General features: G+C 41.4%; 1 protein-coding gene across 7 annotated transcripts in view; it reads right to left on the reverse strand.

The window, feature by feature from the left end:
• The window catches only part of slc2a9l2 (solute carrier family 2 member 9, like 2), a 118,979-nt gene that overhangs the window by 77,377 nt on the left and 20,629 nt on the right, over positions 1-20,973 (reverse strand). For 6 of the 7 annotated variants that reach the window (XM_058376564.1, XM_058376584.1, XM_058376554.1 and 3 more), the window contains 3 exons: positions 16,895-16,993; positions 16,064-16,224; positions 4,837-4,961 (listed from right to left, as the gene is read on the reverse strand). In XM_058376564.1, the coding sequence (XP_058232547.1) occupies positions 4,837-4,961; positions 16,064-16,224; positions 16,895-16,993 (385 nt within the window). The remainder of the gene's footprint in view (positions 1-4,836; positions 4,962-16,063; positions 16,225-16,894; positions 16,994-20,973) is intronic. The other variant, XM_058376604.1, reaches the window with a different exon arrangement.

The following is a 20,973-nucleotide window of genomic DNA, read 5'->3' on the forward strand; positions in this document are numbered from 1 at the left end:
GCAGGCCAGTCAAGTTCCTCCACACCAAACTCGCTCATCCATGTCTTTATGGACCTTGCTTTGTGCACTGGTGTGCAGTCATGTTGGAACAGGAAGGGGTCATCCCCAAACTGTTCCCACAAAGTTGGGAGCATGAAATTGTCCAAAATGTCTTGGTATGCTGAAGCATTAAGAGTTCCTTTCACTGGAACCAAGGGGCCGAGCCCAACCCCTGAAAAACAACACCTGAATTCAAAACGTTTGGCAATACAGTGCATCAGCACTAGCTTTCACTGCATGCACAAATAACTGCTGACTGGAACTAGATGAGATGGCGCATGAGATTTTGGATTGCTGAATGCGCACACACACACACACACACACCTAGCAACAAAAGTTGTACTATGTATTCTTTTAGCTGTTTAATAGCATACGTGTGTGTGTGTCTCCACACTGGCAGTACTGCAGAGCTCATTTGCTAGTCAATTTTTGTTCTTATATGTGATCGCTTCCTCTCTCCACACACACACACACAGTTGATGACTGCAGTAATGGAAATGCCTAGAGGCTTTAACTCCATGTTGATTGTTTGTTTACGGCTGAATCATATTCACTACTGAGCAATAAAGGAACAAATCTAAATCGGATGGTTTCAGACATCCAGAGCAGCATGCTGACAGTGATGGTCTTTTTTTATTATCGGGTTTATACAGTGGAGCCCACCAATATTTAATTGAAAAAAAAAAAAGGGAATTCAGTGGCATAAAACCCCAATAATCATTCTTATTCAAATCATGCTGCCTCAATAAATAAATAATTTAAATAGAATTCATAGACTAGATGAAATAAATGTTGTGTTCGTTTTTTTTGCCTCCTTTCCCTTTTCCCTCCTGACTGTGATGTGCGTCAAACAAAAAAAAAAAACAAATGCGTTCTGAGCATTAATCATGCTTCTTCATACAACAACAATAATTCTTATGATCTATGTTTCATGCCTGAATGACAGACAAGGCGCAAAAAACACAGAAACCCCTCTAAAGCTTTTCATCTGTCAAAAAAGCGCATGGTTATGACTTATTAATAATTATTATTATTATAATTTTTTCATGTTCAAACTTAATTGCTTGGATATGTCGTACGTGATCAAATCCCTGCTTTAGGCTTGAAATAAGTCTAAACTGTGACAGACAGGAGGCTAAAATCATATTATATTAGATTAGATCAACACTCTCTCCTTAAACTTTGCTGGAAATTTTCCTGTCTGATTTAGAAAAAAAAGTATATAAATCATTCACAAAAGCCTATTTGTTATACTGAGCAGTTGAGAATATTTGGACCAGGTCCCAACTTATAGTGCTTTCCAAACACAGCCTTGAATGCTATCTGCACAACTCATTACAAATTAGTATCATATCCTGGGCCCGAAACTAAGCACCTCACCCCAAGACCGTTGAGGCTTAGCGTTAGGAGGAATGAGTAAAGATGGAGGATATGCATGAAAGTGAAAACAAAATCAACACTAGGATATGCAACACACAACAAGATGCGATAAAAATAAAATAATAAAAGGTTAAGTGAGTCCCTTATGTCTGTAAATGATGAGTAAGGTTTGTTTTGAATGAATGCAGACAGATTTTTAATCTTAAAGTGGATTATTTCGTTGCTGTTCTGCAGTTTCACAGAGCTGTACTCCTTTCACAGGGATGGAGTGATCCAGCAGGAGGGATAACTGACTAGTGATTTGTTGCCAAAAATGTTTAATGGATATTCAGCACCATATGTCGTTGTCTGGGGTGTGTGAAGTGTACAGATTTGAGAACACCATGCTCAAATCTTGCCTTCTTTAGTTTATTCTGTGGAGTTCATTGTATAAAGTTGAATAAGGCATAGGATGCGTCTCAATCAGCACTGTAGTTCAGTAGTCAGGACGCGGAGTCCGCTATTTCGAGGTCTGAATCACAAAAGCCACAAAAACCAGGAATCACTGATTCAATATGCACCATGTTCACTTACTAAAAATAAAAAAAACATCATTTTCTGAAGCCTCGCAGCTCAAAGGAGAGATGGTGTTTGAGTACAAGGCTGATAAATAGTATAACTCGACTTAATTTCCTTAAGTAGTGCTCATTCTATCCTTATGATCATGAATTGGTGTACAGTAATCCCCAGTGTATCGTAGGATTACCCACCCGTGATAAACGAAAATCCGCGATACACGGACGCCACCCCCAAATGCTTTGATTTTTTATTGTTTAAGCCGTAAATTGGCCTTCCACACTCTTTAGACACACACAGAAAACATTTGCAAGCATATTGCGAGATAAATTTTGGGTAAATTCATAGAAATATCCCATTTATAGTGAGTACTGTATGTATGTATGTTCCTCAGAAGGTGCAGAGCGTTTGGGCGACATAATAGGGCTTGCAGAAAAACCATAAAAATACAGCGTACACAGAACACCACCAAACACTTGGGACAGTGACACGCAAAAAACTGGGATACTGGAGAATTCTGCTTCCCTTTCCCCAACTGCACGCATAGCCAGCAGCCAATCACAACCATGATTAAATGAATGGGGCATTCCGATTGGCCAGACTCGTTCCTCCAGCCGTGCTGTATTTAGATTTTCAGCATCCCCGCACCGCGCGTTCCTAAACAATGCTACATGTTCTTATTAACATTTCACTTCATTTTCAATTAATGTTTATATTTTGTAATTAATAATTATATTTTTATTAATAAATTACCTTATTTCAACATAAAAACAGTTCACTATAAGGTTTGCGGATACCGCGATATACCGGGAAAATCCGTGAAAAAAATTAGTTATGTTCCAAATAAAAATCCGCGATATATCGGGACCGTGATAAATGAACCGCGATATAGCGGGGGATTACTGTGTTATGGATTTTTGTAGCTGTGGAAGTTTGGGATTCTCAGGCCTTTATTAAGGGAGATTTTAAACCAGATGGAGGGGAGAGGCTGAAGATGCGTCATTGAAAATGAGAATTTTATTTTTGGTAGCATTGTCATTATACAGAAAATATTCTGCCAAGGAGTGCGAGAGAAATGTTTGGAAGGCGCCAACAGCTCAGATGCCCAAATATGTTCATGGTCATTAGGGACTGAATGATATATGGCAGCATCTGATAAGCTCATATTGTGTGGGATGACCGTGAATTTGGTTCAAGGTTCTTGAGATAGTGACAGTATTCATACTAGTCCAGTCCAATTTTGGGGGCAGTGGTTAATGCTGTGGGTTGTTGATTGGGGTTTAAGCTCCAGCACCACCAAGCTCCACTGTTGGGCAATTGAGCAAGGCCTCCAGGGGCGCTGTATCATAGCTACCCCTGTGCTCTGACCCCAACTTTCTCAGCTGGGATATACGATGAAAACAATTCCACTGTGCTGTAATGTATGTGTGGTGATAATAAAGGCTTCTTCCCCTTAGTTATTCTTCTTCAGTTGAACAATGGGTGTCAGTGTACTCCTCAGTGCAGAGGTCACCTGGTCCCCTTGTTAGCCATACGTTTAAACCTTAGGTCTCATAAGGTGCTGTTGATTTGTTTCTGTTTACTTGTTTTGCTCTTGAGAAATGAAATCTTAAATTAAATCTGAGCCATGAGGTGATAAATACAGTTTCTCAAATTATTATCCTCCTCGGACATTTATACAGTGAAGTGTTTCCCCACGGAGTTTTAGATTACCGTGGCTTGTATTTAGTGATTGTTTTCTGTTAACAAAGTCAGACAGGATGTTCCCATTTTCTCTGCTACAGGATCTCTTTCTCAGGGTAACATTATAAATCTTACTGGAAGCTGAAGGTGCGTCCCAGTTCGCATCCTCGTGCACTGTTCTGCGCCATGTGAACGAAAATTCCAACTAGAAGAAGAGTGATGATCTCAGATGATGCACATAATTCAACCAAAAAAGCGTGGAATGATGGACACTTCATGTCCTCATCGCTTAGAGCTTTGTTTACGTAGCAGAAGAGGGGTGGGGCTTGCAGGCGCTGATGCTGGATGAGAAATTCACCGGAATCTGCTAAAGCTAACAGTGTCACATTACATGTGTTACGTTGTCATTTGATATTGACTGGGAAACAGCTTACGCATAAAAATATATTAGTGTTCTATTTGAGATGATATACTGTTACTATACTTGTAACATACAATATACCCTAGAGTACATAGTGCATAGTGTGTCATTTGGGACGCAGATCCAATTAAAATAAGTAATAAAAGCGTACGGTCGCATATCTTAAACCATTAAGCTACCACATGCAGACCTTTCTTTAATTTTATCTACTAGGTAAGAATCGTCCAGAAGCATATCCTTGCACTACTCTGATCAGGAATGATGAGGACCAGCGGTCAGGGCTCTTACAACTTCAAACGTTTCTGCTCAGCTCTGAAGTGTTCTACGAAAAATGATTGCAATATACAAGAAATCCTCTGAGGCAGAACAGAGGAGATCCTCCGGCCGACAAGATGTTATCTTCAAGCAGACAGCTCCAATGTACAAAGTGGGAAGAAGAAAGGTGCAAATAGCTGCCTGATGGTGGTATTTATGCTTGCACACATGCACAAGTAGGCATCCAGGTGTAATGATAATGGATGGTGTTTATCTCAGTCTGCTCCTGTTATGACCCTTTGCTCTGGACCGTGACACTGAATTTTGGCTTGCCATTAATTAAAGTTCACGCTGGACACACCAGTAGAGCCTCACCCTGTTGATGCATGTTAATACAGGCTTGGCGTTGTCGATTTAATACAAAATAAAAAATAAATGCCTGGATGCACAGGGCCAGTGGTTTAAAAGGAAAGGGCGGAAAAAAGGAAAAGAAAAGGACCCACCTGAATCCATGCCAACAATGAAGCGGCCAATGATGAGCATCTCAAATGACCCCGCTTTCTCGCCCAGAGCCATTAATAGAGCGGAGATAACCGCCAACACGTTATTGGCCAGCAGAGTGCCTTTCCTACAGGGAGATAGAGAGAGAGAGAGAGAGAGAGAGAGAGGGAGGCAGGGATTGAGACCGGCACAACGAGAATGAATGAGCGCAAATGTATATGTTAAACATTTATTTCCATTTATGTTTGAAAATGAGCCTAAAAGTGGGAGCGGATTATGCTAACCCTGGACTATGAATATCCAAATAGCGTATATTCATCCTAGCGTGATTATGTAAATCACAGGCCGAAGGCATGGCAATGTGTCTCCCATTCCATCTGCTGGTTTATTTACTTATGCCTAGAAAGCTCTAGAATGTCTGTATATTTTTCTGAATGCGTACTTATATTTCTGTCTGTCTAAATCTCCGGGACAACACTACGCTCCAGTCTAGAATAAAAATTCTAATAATAATTCATGAAAACCTACCAAAACTGATTTGGAGACCTCTTTCTCTCTCTCTCTCTCTCTCTCTCTCTACACACTGAGACCAAGGCTTAAATGACACACATTGTATTAATCATCATTACAATCCTTTACTACACTGTCTTTTGTGATCAGCCTCTATAACACTGCTCTCCAGCTTAGCATTCCCACTGTGTGTGTGTGTGTGTGTGTGTGTAATGTGTCTCCAATGATTTGGGGCTTGAGTAAAAGGGTGAAGTTTGGAGAAAACTTGTTGGCACTAATTACTGAGGAAGGAAACTCATTACACTACCACAGAGTGAGTTTAACTTCATATACTGCTCTGAATGTGTGTGTGTGTGGGGGGGGGACGGTTAGAGAGAGAGAGAGAGAGAGAGAGAGAGAGAGAGAGAGAGAGAGAGAGAGAGAGAGCACTCCCAGTGGCTCAAGCAATATGTCACGTTGACTTAGAGTGTAGTGGTGGAGAAAGAACACACATGCGTGCACACACACACACACACACCCTGGAGAGAGACTTTCTCAGTTTAATGACTGCACTGTGCAATTTAATGAAAAGTGTCTAGAAGTACAAGTGTGCGTGTGTGTGTGCGTGTGAGAGAGAGAGAGAGAGATTTCTAAAAGTCTTCTACACTTGTTTGGGAGTGTGTGTGTGTGTGTGCTCGTGCAGGATCTGTGTGTCTACCTGTCTGTCATTCTGTCACCCATCACCATGGAAAGCCTCACTAGCCCTACAGCCACCATCACCCTGAGATGAACCACGCATCCCTTAGGTCCTAAGTTACTTAAAAACCCAGATGAATTGTAAAAAAATTGCCTGTGCAACCCGACGGATTTGCAGATGTAGTGAGCGAACAACTTGTAGGGGATTCACAGTTGATGAGTATCGGCATAAAATGGCACCTTACAAGGAGGTGTGTTCTGGGAGAGTGGTGCAAATGAATCACCATCAGCAGAGTTATCCATCCATCCATTCATTGCCTGTACTATTTATGCTACACAGGGTTGTGAGGAACCTGGAGCCTATCCCAGGGGCACAATCACAATCACACAACACACAATTTAGAGATGCCAATCAGCCTGAAACAAATGTCTTTGGACTGTTGGAGGAAACCAGAGCCTGGGGAAACCATCGAAGCACGGGGACAGCATGCAAACTCTATGGAGCTGAGAATCAAACCCCCAACCCTTGAGGTGAGGCAAATACGCTAATCATAAAGCCACTGCGCCTCAGCAAGGTCAGTATATATTATATATTATCATCACACCAGAGTGCTGTTGGATTCTCAGATCTGATTGGTCAGAAGGTGGTGTAGCTTGGACAATAGAGCTGGATATAAACTACATGCATAACTCGAATACATTTAATTCTCGTTCAAATGATGTGTATAGCAGGAAGCGCTGCATCACTTAGATATTTAGCAAAGAAAACCTTCATCATCAATCGTTGATGAAGGCACTTTGTATTAAGCAGAAGTTTATTTGATGTTCATGGAAACGTTCTGTAAGTCTCACAGTGAGTACTGTATCCTAAGAAGCTGTTATTTTTTAATGAACTTCAGTAGAGGCTGGCGAGGGTATAGGGCAGGTTATAACTGCTATGAACATGAAAACAGGAAAGCAACTGCTTTAAAGAACAGTTACACTATTTTGTGCTGCACGTGTTCTCGCAACTCATTTGCACTGTGATGTTTTCTTCCTCTTATATGTTGCACCACAACCCTGGAGAATTCAGGCATTCACCTCTTTAGCTTATGATGCACATAACCAATACAAACTTGACCTATCCACCCACCCACACACACACACACACACACATCAGTTGGTATGTAATGGCGTTTACTGCGACCCTAAAGGATTGATTTCTTACAGGTAGATCATCCCATCCATCACCCAGAGGTGTGTGTGTGTATGTGTGTGTATTGATTGCTGTGGGGTGAATTAGAGGCTGCTTTTGGTTTGCTTTCTAAAGGCCAACAGCTACATGAACAGTCCATTAGGAGTGTTTCTGCTCTCGTTCATGCCTCATTCCCTCTCTCTCTTTCTCTCACAGTTTCTATCTCTCCGTGTTCTATTTCATTTTGTCATTTATAAAGACCTACACCCACGTGTGCAACAGAAGTTTGTTTTGTTTTTGTTGCTACTTTAGCCTTACAAACATATAGTTGCAATTTGCCTGTTTGTACTTTCTCCATCCCACACTGCTTTTGTTGTGAAGGATCTGACAATTGTTGAATGTCAAGCAAGAGGAAAAACTGAAAGTCTGACGATGGCTAACGAATGGAGAATCGATTGAAGGGAAAGCCGCTGTGCGAGTTTCTCAACTAATCGAATAACAGAGAACAATAAAACACACAGAGAGACCTGAAACACAAGCGCATAGGCTGGGGATAGAAACTTTCAGGTCAGTGAGTAATTCAGTGTTTGTCTGGGATTTTCACTGACTTGCTCAATTCTTTTGACTCCTTTCAGTCGCTGTAGGTCTGAAACCTTTCCCACCTTGGATGACACGTCATTACATGGCACCATGCGTACACACCCACACACTCCTCCACACACACCTCTAATTAGGGGTGATTTAGTATTTCCAATCCACCTACCAGTGTGTTTCTAGAAGGTGGGAGGAAACCCACAGAGACATGGAAAGAACAAGGCCTTGTTCCCACCGTCCTTGGTGACTGGATACACACCTGTTCACATCTGGCATTGTGAACATATCTGTCACCCATCACCATGGAAAGCTTCACTAGCCCAACGGCCACCATCACCCTGAGATGAACCTTGCATGCCTTAGGTCCTAAGTTACTTCAAAACCCAGATGAATAGTAAAACATTTGCTTGTGCGATCTGACGAATTTGCAGATGTAGTGAGCGGACAACTTGCAGGGGACTCACAGTTGATGAGTAGCGGCAGAAAATAAAGTTCAGCCTAACTAGAAAGTGTGTGTTTGGGGAGAGTGGAGGCAATAAATCACCATCAGCAGAGTTTTCTATCCACCCATTTGCCAGAAACACAAGGGCATAGGAAAGAAAGAACAGGGCCTCGTTCCCACTGTCCTTGGTGACCGGACAGTCGAGATGCACAGCTGTTCACATCTGGCATTGTGACTCTATCTTCACTGAGTTTGTATGTCGCCTCAGCTGGAGAAAGCACATGCGTTACACCACTCCTCTGCTTCTTTGATTTTTGGGCAGAAAATCCTCTCTCAGGTACCAGCACACACTGTTCAAATGTTTTTAATCTTATAGTCTGCTAACAAAACTTATAAATGACTGAGAGATGAGAAGTGTCATTAAATTAATGAAGACCCACATACAAGTGTGATGCTCTACTGTCCACATACTTTTGGCCTTATATGTGTTTTTCACCATGGCCAATTTGTAATTTGCCATGTCCCAGTTTTCCCCCATCACACAACAGCTTCTTAACATGGAACAGTCTAAAAGTTTGACCTCTTCCACATACACCACAATTAGCCAATGTCACTGAGAGAGTGATTGACAGGAGAGACAGCATGCCATCCTTTCCACCCAAACAACACAGCCAAATTTGCTCTCTGAGCCTCCTCGGCATGGATAACTACAGAAAAATCTGGATTTTCACTCACAATCTCCAGATGATGGAGGGAACTATTTTCTGTTTTGCCGCTAAGAAGCCTCATACATTTTTTACATAAATATTGAATTCTTGGTCTGCTTTTTGAGCTCAAGTTTAAGCGGTATACTTCTGGAAACATTTTAAAGGTTCAGACCTTTCCCAAACTTTTTGGCCAAACAGTCATTATATATTATCTGCTACTGCAACCTTGGAGTTTGGGTTTCTTCTTGTTACTGGCAAAAGTTTTGGGACACCCCTCCAAATCATTGAATTCAGGTGTTGTTTTTCAAGGGTTGGGCTCGGCCCCTTAGTTCCAGTGAAAGAAACTCTTAATGCTTTGGCATACCAAGACATTTTGGACAATTTCATGTGATGAGAGCAGAGACTGTGAGCCAGGCCAAAACTGGGATGGAGTTGTCCCGCCCTTTGCAGCTTCAACTCTTCTGGGAAGGTTTTCCACAAGGTTTAGGAGTGTGTTTATGGGAATTTTTGACCATTCCTCTAGAAGTGCATTTGTGAGGTCAGGCACCGATGTTGGATGAGAAGGTCTGGCTCACAGTCTCCGCTCTAATTCATCCCAAAGGTGTTCTATCAGGTTGAGGTCAGGACTCTGTGAAGTTCCTCCACACCAAACTCTCATCCATGTCTTTATGGACCTTGCTTTGTGCACTGGTGTGCAGTCATGTTGGAACAGGAAGGGGTCATCTCCAAACTGTTCCCACAAAGTTAGGAGCATGAAATTGTCTAAAATGTCTTGCTATGCTGAAGCATTAAGAGTTCCTTTCACTGGAACTAAGGGACCGAGCCCAACCCCCTGAAAAACAACACCTGAATTCAACGATTTGGAGGGGTGTCCCAATACTTTTGGCAATATAGTGTATTTTACCTTCACATAAAAAATAATAATAATATTCATGAAATATTTCAGCATCTGTTTCCATGACTTCTGTTCCACCGAGTCATAATCCCTCGACACTTTTCTATTAATGAACACTGGTGTTACTGCAGAACAGTTTAGATGTGGATTGTGTGACTCATAGGAACATGTCAAAACACTAGCACACAAAATCTGTGTTCATATTTAGAACAATATTCACAATATTAATTTGTAGAATGAATAATTAAAACAAAAAGATGAGATTCTCTCTCTCTCTCTCTCTCTCTGGGGAACTGTAGCTGTGTTAGAACAATGTGTTGTCTGGGTTAGATCTGAATTTTGTGTTTATGCAAAGGCTGAGTGTTGTATCGTGAGCCAATCGAGTGTAATGAGTTTAGTTCAGGTTATTTTGGTCCTGTGTGCAGACTGGGCTGGGATCAGGATGAGACCACAGATTGCTGACTTATTTGTCACAGGGCAGCGGTCATTAGTGGTGTAAAAGGATCATGATGGAGGAGGAGGATGTGTAGCTTTATGTCTAGGTCCAATTTTAAACTCCACAGGGACTTTAAATTAGCTGCACTATCTACTGAGGAGGTAATTTGAATTTGTACAGATGGGGCCTTAGTATATCCACACACACACACACACACACACACACACACATACATACACACATACACACACAAACACACACAGTCATCTACAATAAATCCTTCCAGCTGTATCATGAAATAGAAAGTTTCTAAAAATGTATTTATCTGCATCTGTGGGAGTTGTTGCATGGTTTCAGACACATTTTCACACTTTATACACACACAGTAAGGGGAGAAACAAAGACAGTACCCCACCCCCCTTTTGCTGCCTCCTGCACTTTGTATTCTGACACCTTTCTATCAGGACCAGCATTAACTTCTTCAGCAAATCTGAGCAACAGTAGCTCGTCTGTTTTGGATCACATGGGCCTTCGCTCCCCACATGCATCAATGAGCTTTGGCCACCCATGACCCTGTCGCCGGTTCACCACTGTTCCTTCTTTGGACCAGTTTTGATAGATAGTAACCACTGCAGATCAGGAACACCCCACAAGAGCGTCAAACTCAAATCCTTTCGCTGGGCCCTTTTTCCTTCTTCTAACATGACAAAATGTTCACTTGCTGCCTCTAATATCCCACCCTCTAACACGTGCCATGATGAGGAGATAACCAGCGTTATTCACTTCACCTGTCAGTGCTCATAATGTTATGCCTGATAAATGATTTAAAATGTACCACTCTACAATGAGAAGGATTGTTTACAAATGGCCAACCTTCGTGCCTCCTGCTGGTCCAGTGGCAGGATCCCGTGCTCTCACTGCCACAGTGGGTTCGATTCCCGGGCAGGGCGCTAAACCAGCCACTGAAGAATTAACTCTCAGTGTCGGCCCTAAGCCTGGATTAAATGTGAGGGCTGTGCCAGGAAGGGCATTCAGTGTAAAAATCTGTGCCAAATTGAAAAACATGCAGACCAAATGATCCGCTGTGGCAGCTGAAAAACCAACAAATGGCCAACCTTCAAGACAATCTTCCTAGGATTGGACATCTCGGCAAATTCAGCTCAAGGTCAGACTGTTTAATGACTGTTTATAGTTTCCAGGAAAGGACGGCTGTAAAAAAAAACCCAAAAAAACAAAAAGGGCCCTTCTGCTCAAAAAGAATACAGCAGCATGACTTAGGCTTGCAAAACTGCACCTGAACAAACCACATCACTTCAAAAGATGAGACCAAGGGGAGGATGTTTGGTTTTCACCAAACTTGTTACTGTGCATGAGGAGCAAACATGGCGTATCATCACAAACACTCCATACCATCTGTTACGCATGACTTGTTTTGCAGCCACAGGAACTGAGGAAGTCTTCAGTCATTGAGACAACGAGAAACTCCACTGTATACCAGATATTCTTGAGACAAATGTGAGACCTTATGTCCAGCAGCTTCAGCTGGGCTAAAATTGGACCATACAACCGGGCAATGATCCCAATCACACCAGCAAACTGGTGGAAAAAACCTCAAACTAATGGAATGACCAAGACAGAGTCTGAACCTCGACCCCGTTGAGATGCTGTGGCAAGATCTGTGCAATACCCTCAAACATCATGAACTGAAGTAATGTTATACAGAAGAGTGAGACAAAATGTCTTGAAACCATTACAAGAGATCAGAAAACATTAATTTCAGGTTATTTCAGGTGCTTTCCATGTTATTCCATGAATTATAGGATGGACATTACTTTCTGGAATAAATCTGTTGTGTAATTTGTTGTCACCTGATGTTAACTGCTTTGCTTATTGAAGCTGATGGAGTTCACACAACTGGGATTTAAGCCCTGATAAATAAAAAAAGACTGAATTGAAGGAGGGTGCACTTTTGTTTTCCCATGACTAAAGATAGACGGAGAGACACACTGACAGGCAACTATATATATATAGTGTGTGTGTGGTGTCAAAGTAGTCTCATTTCCCAACCTAACAGATCAATAGTTTAATAAACAGACATATATATAAAGTGAAAGCCTGGTTTAAGCACAAGTCATATTTATATAAAGAAATGAATGCACAATGAAATACTGTGTGGTGTGTGTGTGTGTGTACAGGACAACATCCATTAGTAGGATGCATCATGAGGGACTCTACACCAAAAATAACCTCCCACACGGAGATCCTTCTGCTCATTCGCTGCTAAGTGAGAGAGACAAAGTGAGTGGGTGGGTTGAGGTGGGGTGAGAGACAGAGAGAGAGAGAGAGAGAGAGAGAGAGAAACATACAGACAGACACGTATGTAACATTGTCATCTTAATGGTCCGTCAGCTGAGATTAGGTGTTGCATCATGACTTATGCCGGTACAACACCACTATCGATGAAACTCTTTCTGATTGAATTATCACAGCATTCTGTCATGAAAAGGAGGTGCACTATTCTTTTTTTTTTTTTTTTTTTTTTTTTAAAGCTGAGACTAGATATGTGCATTCAAACCTCAATGGGATCATGAGGGATGAAAAATAATAATAATAAAAAAAAGGTTTTTATTTTCACACGAAGCTTGAAAAGCAGAGAGGATGAAGCTTGTGGGAAGGGTTGCTCGGTTTTTCGGCAAACTTCCCACTTCCAAATACAAAAGCACACACAAATGCACTCAAATGACTTGAAACTAGCCCAAAGGATCAAAAACGGTGGTAGATTTCCATTGTCCCTCTGGTGTTGAGGGTCGGGTCGATTCCCACCTTGCACATTCTCCTCTGGGTGCTCCAGTTTCCTCCTCAAGTCCAAACACATTCATCGTAGCTGATTGTCTCTAAAATGTGTCCTGAGTCCTCTGTGATGGACTCTAGACCCACTACCAGTAATTAGCATATGAAACATGAGAACTAACCGGAGCACTAAACAAATACAGCAACAGATAGCGGCATTGTGTTCCTCCCCTGGACATTTATCCTGTAGCACTTTACATAAGTCATGCACATGGAGAGAGGTTATTATAACCCCGACCCTGTGTGTCTGGCTCAGCTTTATATAATGGTTATTAATGAATATGAAATTATTCCCGTCTCAGCAGAATGTCACCCGGATGTGATTGTAAGAGCCAAGAAGAGTCACTCAGCACTGCTGGCAGGAACAAGGATGCTTGGCTTTTAGAAGAATGACACAAAATGCATAAATCTGTACGTGTAAAATAGAGATACAGTATAACACCTTTACTCATCTTCTAATGTACAAGGTTATTGTTTTAGTGTTACACAAGAATACATTTGGTACGCTCTTGTTCTCTATTTCTGGTGCATGTTCTTAAGAAATGAAGTACTGAGATGAATTCTGGTTTTGTCTATTAGTTTGAAACCCAACCAACCTTAAATGAATTGAAACACATCCAAATCTCTCTCCCTGAGAACTCATCTTTCTCATCCGATCGGATAGACGGTTAATTGGGGTCAGCATCTGTTTGTTTCAATTTTAATTCAGATGTTTCGCCATTTGTTGTTATACTTACAACATCTTGTCTTTGTACACAGAAATAAAGATATATTATATTGCCAAAAGTTTTGTGACATCTGCCTTTACATGCACATGAATGTAATATGGAGTTGTCCTGCCCTTTGAAGCTATAACATTTGCATTTGTGAGGTCAGGCCCTGATGTTGGACAAGAAGGTCTGGCTCGCAGTCTCCTCTCTAATTCACCCCAAAGGTGTTCTATGGTGTTGAGGTCAGGACTCTGTGCTGGCCAGTCAAGTTCCTCCACACCAAACTCACTCATCCATGTCTTCATGGACCTGGCTTTGTGCACTGGTGTGCAGTCATGTTGGAACAGGAAGTGGGTCATCCCCAAACTGTTCCCACAAAGTTGGGAGCAGGAAATTGTCCAAAATGTCTTGGTATGAACCTGAAGCATTAAGAGTTCCTTTCACTGGAACTAAGGGGCCGAGCCCAAGCCCTGAAAAACAACACCTGAATTCAATGATTTGGAGGGGTGTCCCAACACTTTTGCCAACAATATAGTGCATGTTTAAAACAACAAGTTTAATAGGATGTCACATAGCCAGACCTACAAATGACCCACATTAGTACTTGGCAGGTCCAGATTTCAGAGTTTTATTATGTGCATTCCTCTTGGTTAATCATCTTCATGTCCCTAAGCTCACTAATTTCTCCATGAATGTTCAATAGGATTCAGGTCAGGAGATAGGCTAGGTCTTGCGAACGGCATTTATTTTTGGCTGTCACTTATGTTTGGGTTCGTTGTCATGTTGAAACGTCCATCTTCTCCCCAGATTGAGTTGACCGATGAGAATAAATTGTGTCCTGGTACATTCAGTACTGTTTGCAGCTCCTAGGGGACGCGCCCACCTCCATGATTCACTGTGGATACGGTGGGATTCTTGGGATCGTAAGCACAATGCTTCATTCTCCAGACAGTTACTGCCAAAGAGTTCTATATTTGGTTCTTCTGACTGGGATATACTGTTCATTGTTATATAAGTATTATATTGTTTCCATATGGTCTAGTGGTCAGGATTCCTGGTTTTCTCCCAGGCAGCCTGGGTTCAACTCCCAGGATGGAAAAGTATCTTTAACTTAAATTTCCTGTATGCTTTTTTTTTTAGGTGTAGCAATGGAGATGACTGTTCATTGTGGCACATCTGTCCAGTTGTGGATCCATGAACATATTTGCATATTATTAAACCTACTGGCCTCACAGTGATTTTTTTTTTGCTATGCCACTGTAGATTTTCTATTAATATTATTCTCTCTCTTGTTTTCTTTGCTATTTATTCATACATTTTAACAGCTAATATTTATCTACTTGATATTCATGAAACCTTACTGCTTTAATATGATCATCTGTACTTCTGCTCACATTAATGCTGATCATTACAGGAAACGTTCGACTGTAACATCAATACCAGCTGTGCTTCACCATGCATGTTGATGCTGCAATATGCACAGCCATTTCAATAAAGCTATACAGAGAAAGAGAAGGAGAGGATGACAGAAAAAGGGTGATTTATGCCAGTGTACCTAGTGGGATCGTTTGGTTGGTGGGAGGAAACCAGAGCACCAGGATGAATCCCATGTATACACTCGGGAGTGAGATGGGGACCAACAGAATAGTCAGGCGATGTCAAAACAACTATTCCTATCATTATTTAATCATTATTTTTTATTTATCCCATTCATTTTTAGTGAATGTTTGAATTTTTGAGACAAAGCTTTTATTGTGATGCTGTAACATGGACATCCATTCATATAAAGGAGAAGGGTAGAGAGAGAGCGAGCAAGCAAACGAGCGAGCAAGTGAGAGAGAGAGCGAGAGAGCGAGAGCGCAAGTGAGAGAGAGAGACAGTGAGAGTGAGAGAGAGGAAAGTGAGACAGCGAGTGAGCGAAAGAGTGAGTGTGAAAAAGAGAGAGAGAGAGAAAGACAGCGTGAAAGAGAGAGAGAGAGAGTGTGAGCGGTGAGGGAGAGAGAGAGTGTGAGCGGTAAGGGAGAGAGAAAGAGAGAGCGAGAGCGAGAGAGCGTGAAAAAGAGAGCGAGAGAGCGAGAGAGAGTAATGGAGAGAAACTGAAATAGATGCAGACAGAAAAAGAGAAAGTAAAGCAAAGACACAAAGATAAAGTGATTATGACATGTAGACCGCTAAATGAGAATATCTGAAACCTGCACAATCTGTGTGTGTGTGTCTGTGTGTGTGTGTGTGTTACCTGCCCAGTGTTTTAATAAGGAAGGGGACAGTGAGCGCCCCCATCAGGCCTCCAACCGCAAATATGGACACAGTGATGGACCAGAGCAAGGTGAGAGTGTCCACTGATGGTGGCTCACCGTAGCGGGTCATCCATGTCAAGTTATAAAACGCCTTTATATCCTACACACACACACACACACACACAGTAAATAATCACACACCAGTATATAATCAGTAATGTAATATAATAGTAATATAATAAGTATATAATCAGCTGTGTGCTGGCTTGAAAAAATTCTTTACATGGCATGTGTGTGTGTGTGAAAGGGATACTAATGTGTGTGTGTGTAGGAGAGAGAGGGGGAGTGTGTGTTCTTGTGTGTGTGTGTCACAACTGCACAAGTCAGTGATAAGCCAGGGAGGACCAGATGTGCTCAATTACACACACACACACACACACACACACAGGGCTCTGATGTCACTTCAATATTAGGGGGTTGCAGATAATTAGGTGCTTTAATTAGATCTAAGAAACATCAGATTAAATGCCAAATATGATCATGTTTGTGTGTGTGTGTTTACTTATGAGATATGACAACCTAAGTGTCTAAGTGTGTGTGTTTATATATGTGTGTGTGTGTGTGTGTGTGTAAGGGCAGTGTAGAGTCAGATAAGGAAAGAAAACTTGAGAGATCAAGAGCATGGTAAAGGTGGGGTGACTGACCTCTACAGGGTCGTTACAGAAATCCGTTTGAAATGAAACGAAAACACAAACAAAGTCAAACAAAACTTTAGACTTTTAATAGAGTTGTGAAAGCAATGAGAAGAGAGCTGTAGAGCGGTGACTGACCTTGGAGGGGGCGTTGACCACAGACAGGTTGTAGCCGTACAGGAAGGAGGAGCCGAGAGCTCCGAAAAACGCTGCGCTGAGTACGCATCGCGTCAGTCGCTACAAACACACACACACACACACACACACAGAGTACTTTAACAATTACTCTGAAAACCCAGCAATCATACTGTTCCTTTTGTGTCGGAAATCGGATTAATCTGACAGACACCTGGGTTTCAGGGTTATAATCATCCACTCTAATCCCTTATCATTCATTTTACATTTGTGCATTCAGGCAAAAGAAAAGATCTGATGAGAAAACTGTGAGGATGACAAGACAATAAGCATACCTAATAATCTTTCTGTCTCTCTCTCTGTCTGTCTCTCTCTGTTGGAGTCTCATCATTTGGAAATGGCTCTCTGCTGCTGTGGATGTCTCCACATGTACATCCTGGAGACAATAAACATACCTAATGATCTCTCTCTCTCTGTGTCTGTCTGTCTCTCTCTCTCTCTCTACACATGCTACTCCTGAGACACCAGTGATTCTGACCCCTCCTGATATCCTACATCAGACAATAAACATACCTAATGATCTCTCTCTCTGTCTCTCTCTCTCTACACATGCTACTCCTGAGACACCAGTGATCCTGACCACTTCTGATATCCTACATCAGACAATAAACATACCTAATGATCTCTCTCTCTGTGTCTGTCTGTCTCTCTCTCTCTCTCTACACATGCTACTCCTGAGACACCAGTGATTCTGACCCCTCCTGATATCCTACATCAGACAATAAACATACCTAATGATCTCTCTCTCTGTGTCTCTCTCTCTACACATGCTACTCCTGAGACACCAGTGATTCTGACCCCTCCTGATATCCTACATCAGACAATAAACATACCTAATGATCTCTCTCTCTCTGTGTCTGTCTGTCTCTCTCTCTCTCTACACATGCTACTCCTGAGACACCAAAGATCCTGACCACTTCTGATATCCTACATCAGACAATAAACATACCTAATGATCTCTCTCTGTGTCTCTCTCTCTACACATGCTACTCCTGAGACACCAGTGATCCTGACCCCTCCTGATATCCTACATCAGACAATAAACATACCTAATGATCTCTCTCTCTCTCTCTGTATGTCTCTTCCTCCGTCTCTCTACATATGCTACTCCTGAGACACCAAAGATCCTGACCACTTCTGATCCCTTCTGATATCCTACATCAGGTTGGAGTCTCATCACTTGGGAACGTCTCTCGGCTCTCTCTCTGTCTGTCTCTCTGTCTGTCTCTCTGTTGGAGTCTCATCATTTGGAAATGGCTCTCTGCTGCTGTGGATGTCTCCACATGTACATCCTGGAGACAATAAACATACCTAATGATCTCTCTCTCTGTGTCTGTCTCTCTCTCTCTCTCTCTACACATGCTACTCCTGAGACACCAGTGATTCTGACCCCTCCTGATATCCTACATCAGACAATAAACATACCTAATGATCTCTCTCTGTCTCTCTCTGTGTCTGTCTCTCTCTCTCTCTCTCTCTACACATGCTACTCCTGAGACACCAGTGATTCTGACCCCTCCTGATATCCTACATCAGACAATAAACATACCTAATGATCTCTCTCTGTCTCTCTCTGTGTCTGTCTCTCTCTCTCTCTCTCTCTACACATGCTACTCCTGAGACACCAGTGATTCTGACCCCTCCTGATATCCTACATCAGACAATAAACATACCTAATGATCTCTCTCTGTCTCTCTCTGTGTCTGTCTCTCTCTCTCTCTCTACACATGCTACTCCTGAGACACCAGTGATTCTGACCCCTCCTGATATCCTACATCAGACAATAAACATACCTAATGATCTCTCTCTCTCTCTCTCTCTCTCTGTATGTCTCTTCCTCCGTCTCTCTACATATGCTACTCCTGAGACACCAAAGATCCTGACCACTTCTGATCCCTCCTGATATCCTACATCAGGTTGGAGTCTCATCACTTGGGAACGTCTCTCGGCCCCCGAGGAGGTCTCCACATGGACATCCTGGAGATACACGGGATAGATCGTAGCACCGCGGCTTGAGGTCTATAATTACTACAAACAGTTCTACACTCAACTCTCCATCAGTAAACCTCAACCAAATAGCCTTTGTGTGTTTAAACTAGAATTTCCTGGCCATCCAGATGACGAGGGGTTCTCTTCTGAGTCTGGTTCCTCTCAAGGTTCCTTCCTTGTATCTTCTCAGGGAGTTTTCCCCCCCTCACCACAATCACATCTGGCTTGCTCATTAGGAATAGATTTAGAATTTATACATGTTGCTTCAGCTGCTTTGTGGTTAAAAGTGCTAGACAAATCAAATTGAATTTTCTACTACAGATATAGACAAGGGTTCAACTTAAAACTACTGAAAGCCTTTCAGCAAGTGTGTGTGTGTGAGTGAGAGAGAGAGAGAGGGAGGAAGTCTTGCTTCCTCTATTTTCTTATTATTCCTATAAGACAGCATGTATGCAGACTGTATTTTAAAACGATGTAAATTTATGTTTGCGTTTAATGAAGCCATGGGCATGACTCATCTGACCTCTCCCACACACTGACCACACTCTGAGAGAATAGTGGGGAAATGGCAAGTGTGAATCAGCACCTCAGCAACGGCTCCCAGGTCAATCATTTAAACAACAACAACAACAACCAGTCTGTTTGTAACGGCGAAGACTGATTATTAACCATCGCTTGGTATTTATGTGACACCTCAGCTCCTCACTCCTCACTGAGACACACAGATCACGACCTGACTGCCACCTCTGGGGTTTTTTTGTGTTTTTTTTTTAATCAAACAAAACAATATAAAATCCATCAAAACCAAAGAAAAAAAAAAAGAAAGAAAGGTTACAAAATAAAATTGAGAAATGAGAGATGAAGAAACAGAAATATAATTGCATTAAAGAAAGGCATTAAAGATTTAAGAAATGGCATATGAATAAACAAATAAATAAATAAAGGGGATAAACAAACAAATGAGACAAAACCAAAACCAAAAAAAAAAGGATCAAACTGAAAAAAAGAAAAAAAAAATGCGAAAGAGTACACAAAACAGCAAAATAAATAAACAAAAAATTAAGTTAAAGAAATAAGTAAATAATAAATAAAGAAAAAAAATAAAGAAAAATAAATATAAAAAAGAAAAATAAATAAGCAAAATAAATAAACAAGTAAATAACTAAAAGTAAAAAAACAAAAAGTAAAATTCAATTTAAAAAATAAACAAAAAAAAGCATAAATTCATAAATGTAAAAAGAGAAGTAAATGGAAAAAAGTAGAAAAAAAAGAAGAAAAAAGACAAGCAATACCAGAAAGAAATAATAAAAATAAAGTGATAAAATAAATAAAGAAAGAAAGAAAATAAAGTAAATGAATAATAAATGAAAATAAAATTGATAAATGAGTGAATATAGAAAGCAGAGTTGTGTGAACAGATTATTCCACTGTAATTATCATTAGCAGCAGCAGCAGCGGTGGTGATGTGTATATGATATTAGAAGAAAGCGTGATTAGTAATCAGAGTGTGGGAATCCCTGTGTGTTTATTTCGGTCTCTGAGCTCACACACACACACACACACACACACACACACACACACATCAAAGCCTCTGCTTCTCTCCAGGTTGTGGAGGAAAAAGCCTTTCATCTGCGGAAGCTTAAAATAAGATCGCTCAGTGGCGCTTTTCAGCTCGGCACTCTCGCCACTTTATAGTCACATAGTGCCCAAGTGAAGATATTAAACATCTCGTGTATAATGCTGATGATGAAGCCAATCCCCCGGCACTGCACAGCATGACACTACACAGCATGACACTGTGCTTTCATTCGGTCATGCCCACAGAACTCCATAAAAGGCAAAGCTTCCAAAGCTGAAATGAGGAGCGAAAGGCAAAAACATCCTTTACTACAGAAAGACCAGAGACAGAAAGCATAGGAAAAAAGAAGGATGCAATGAATGAATGAATGAATGAATGAAAGAAATCTTGAGACGTGTATATCTTGAGACGTGTATATCTTGAGACGTGTATATCTTGAGACGTGTATATCTTG

Source organism: Hemibagrus wyckioides, linkage group LG02 (assembly GCF_019097595.1).
Source record: "Hemibagrus wyckioides isolate EC202008001 linkage group LG02, SWU_Hwy_1.0, whole genome shotgun sequence".
Lineage (NCBI taxonomy): Eukaryota > Metazoa > Chordata > Actinopteri > Siluriformes > Bagridae > Hemibagrus > Hemibagrus wyckioides.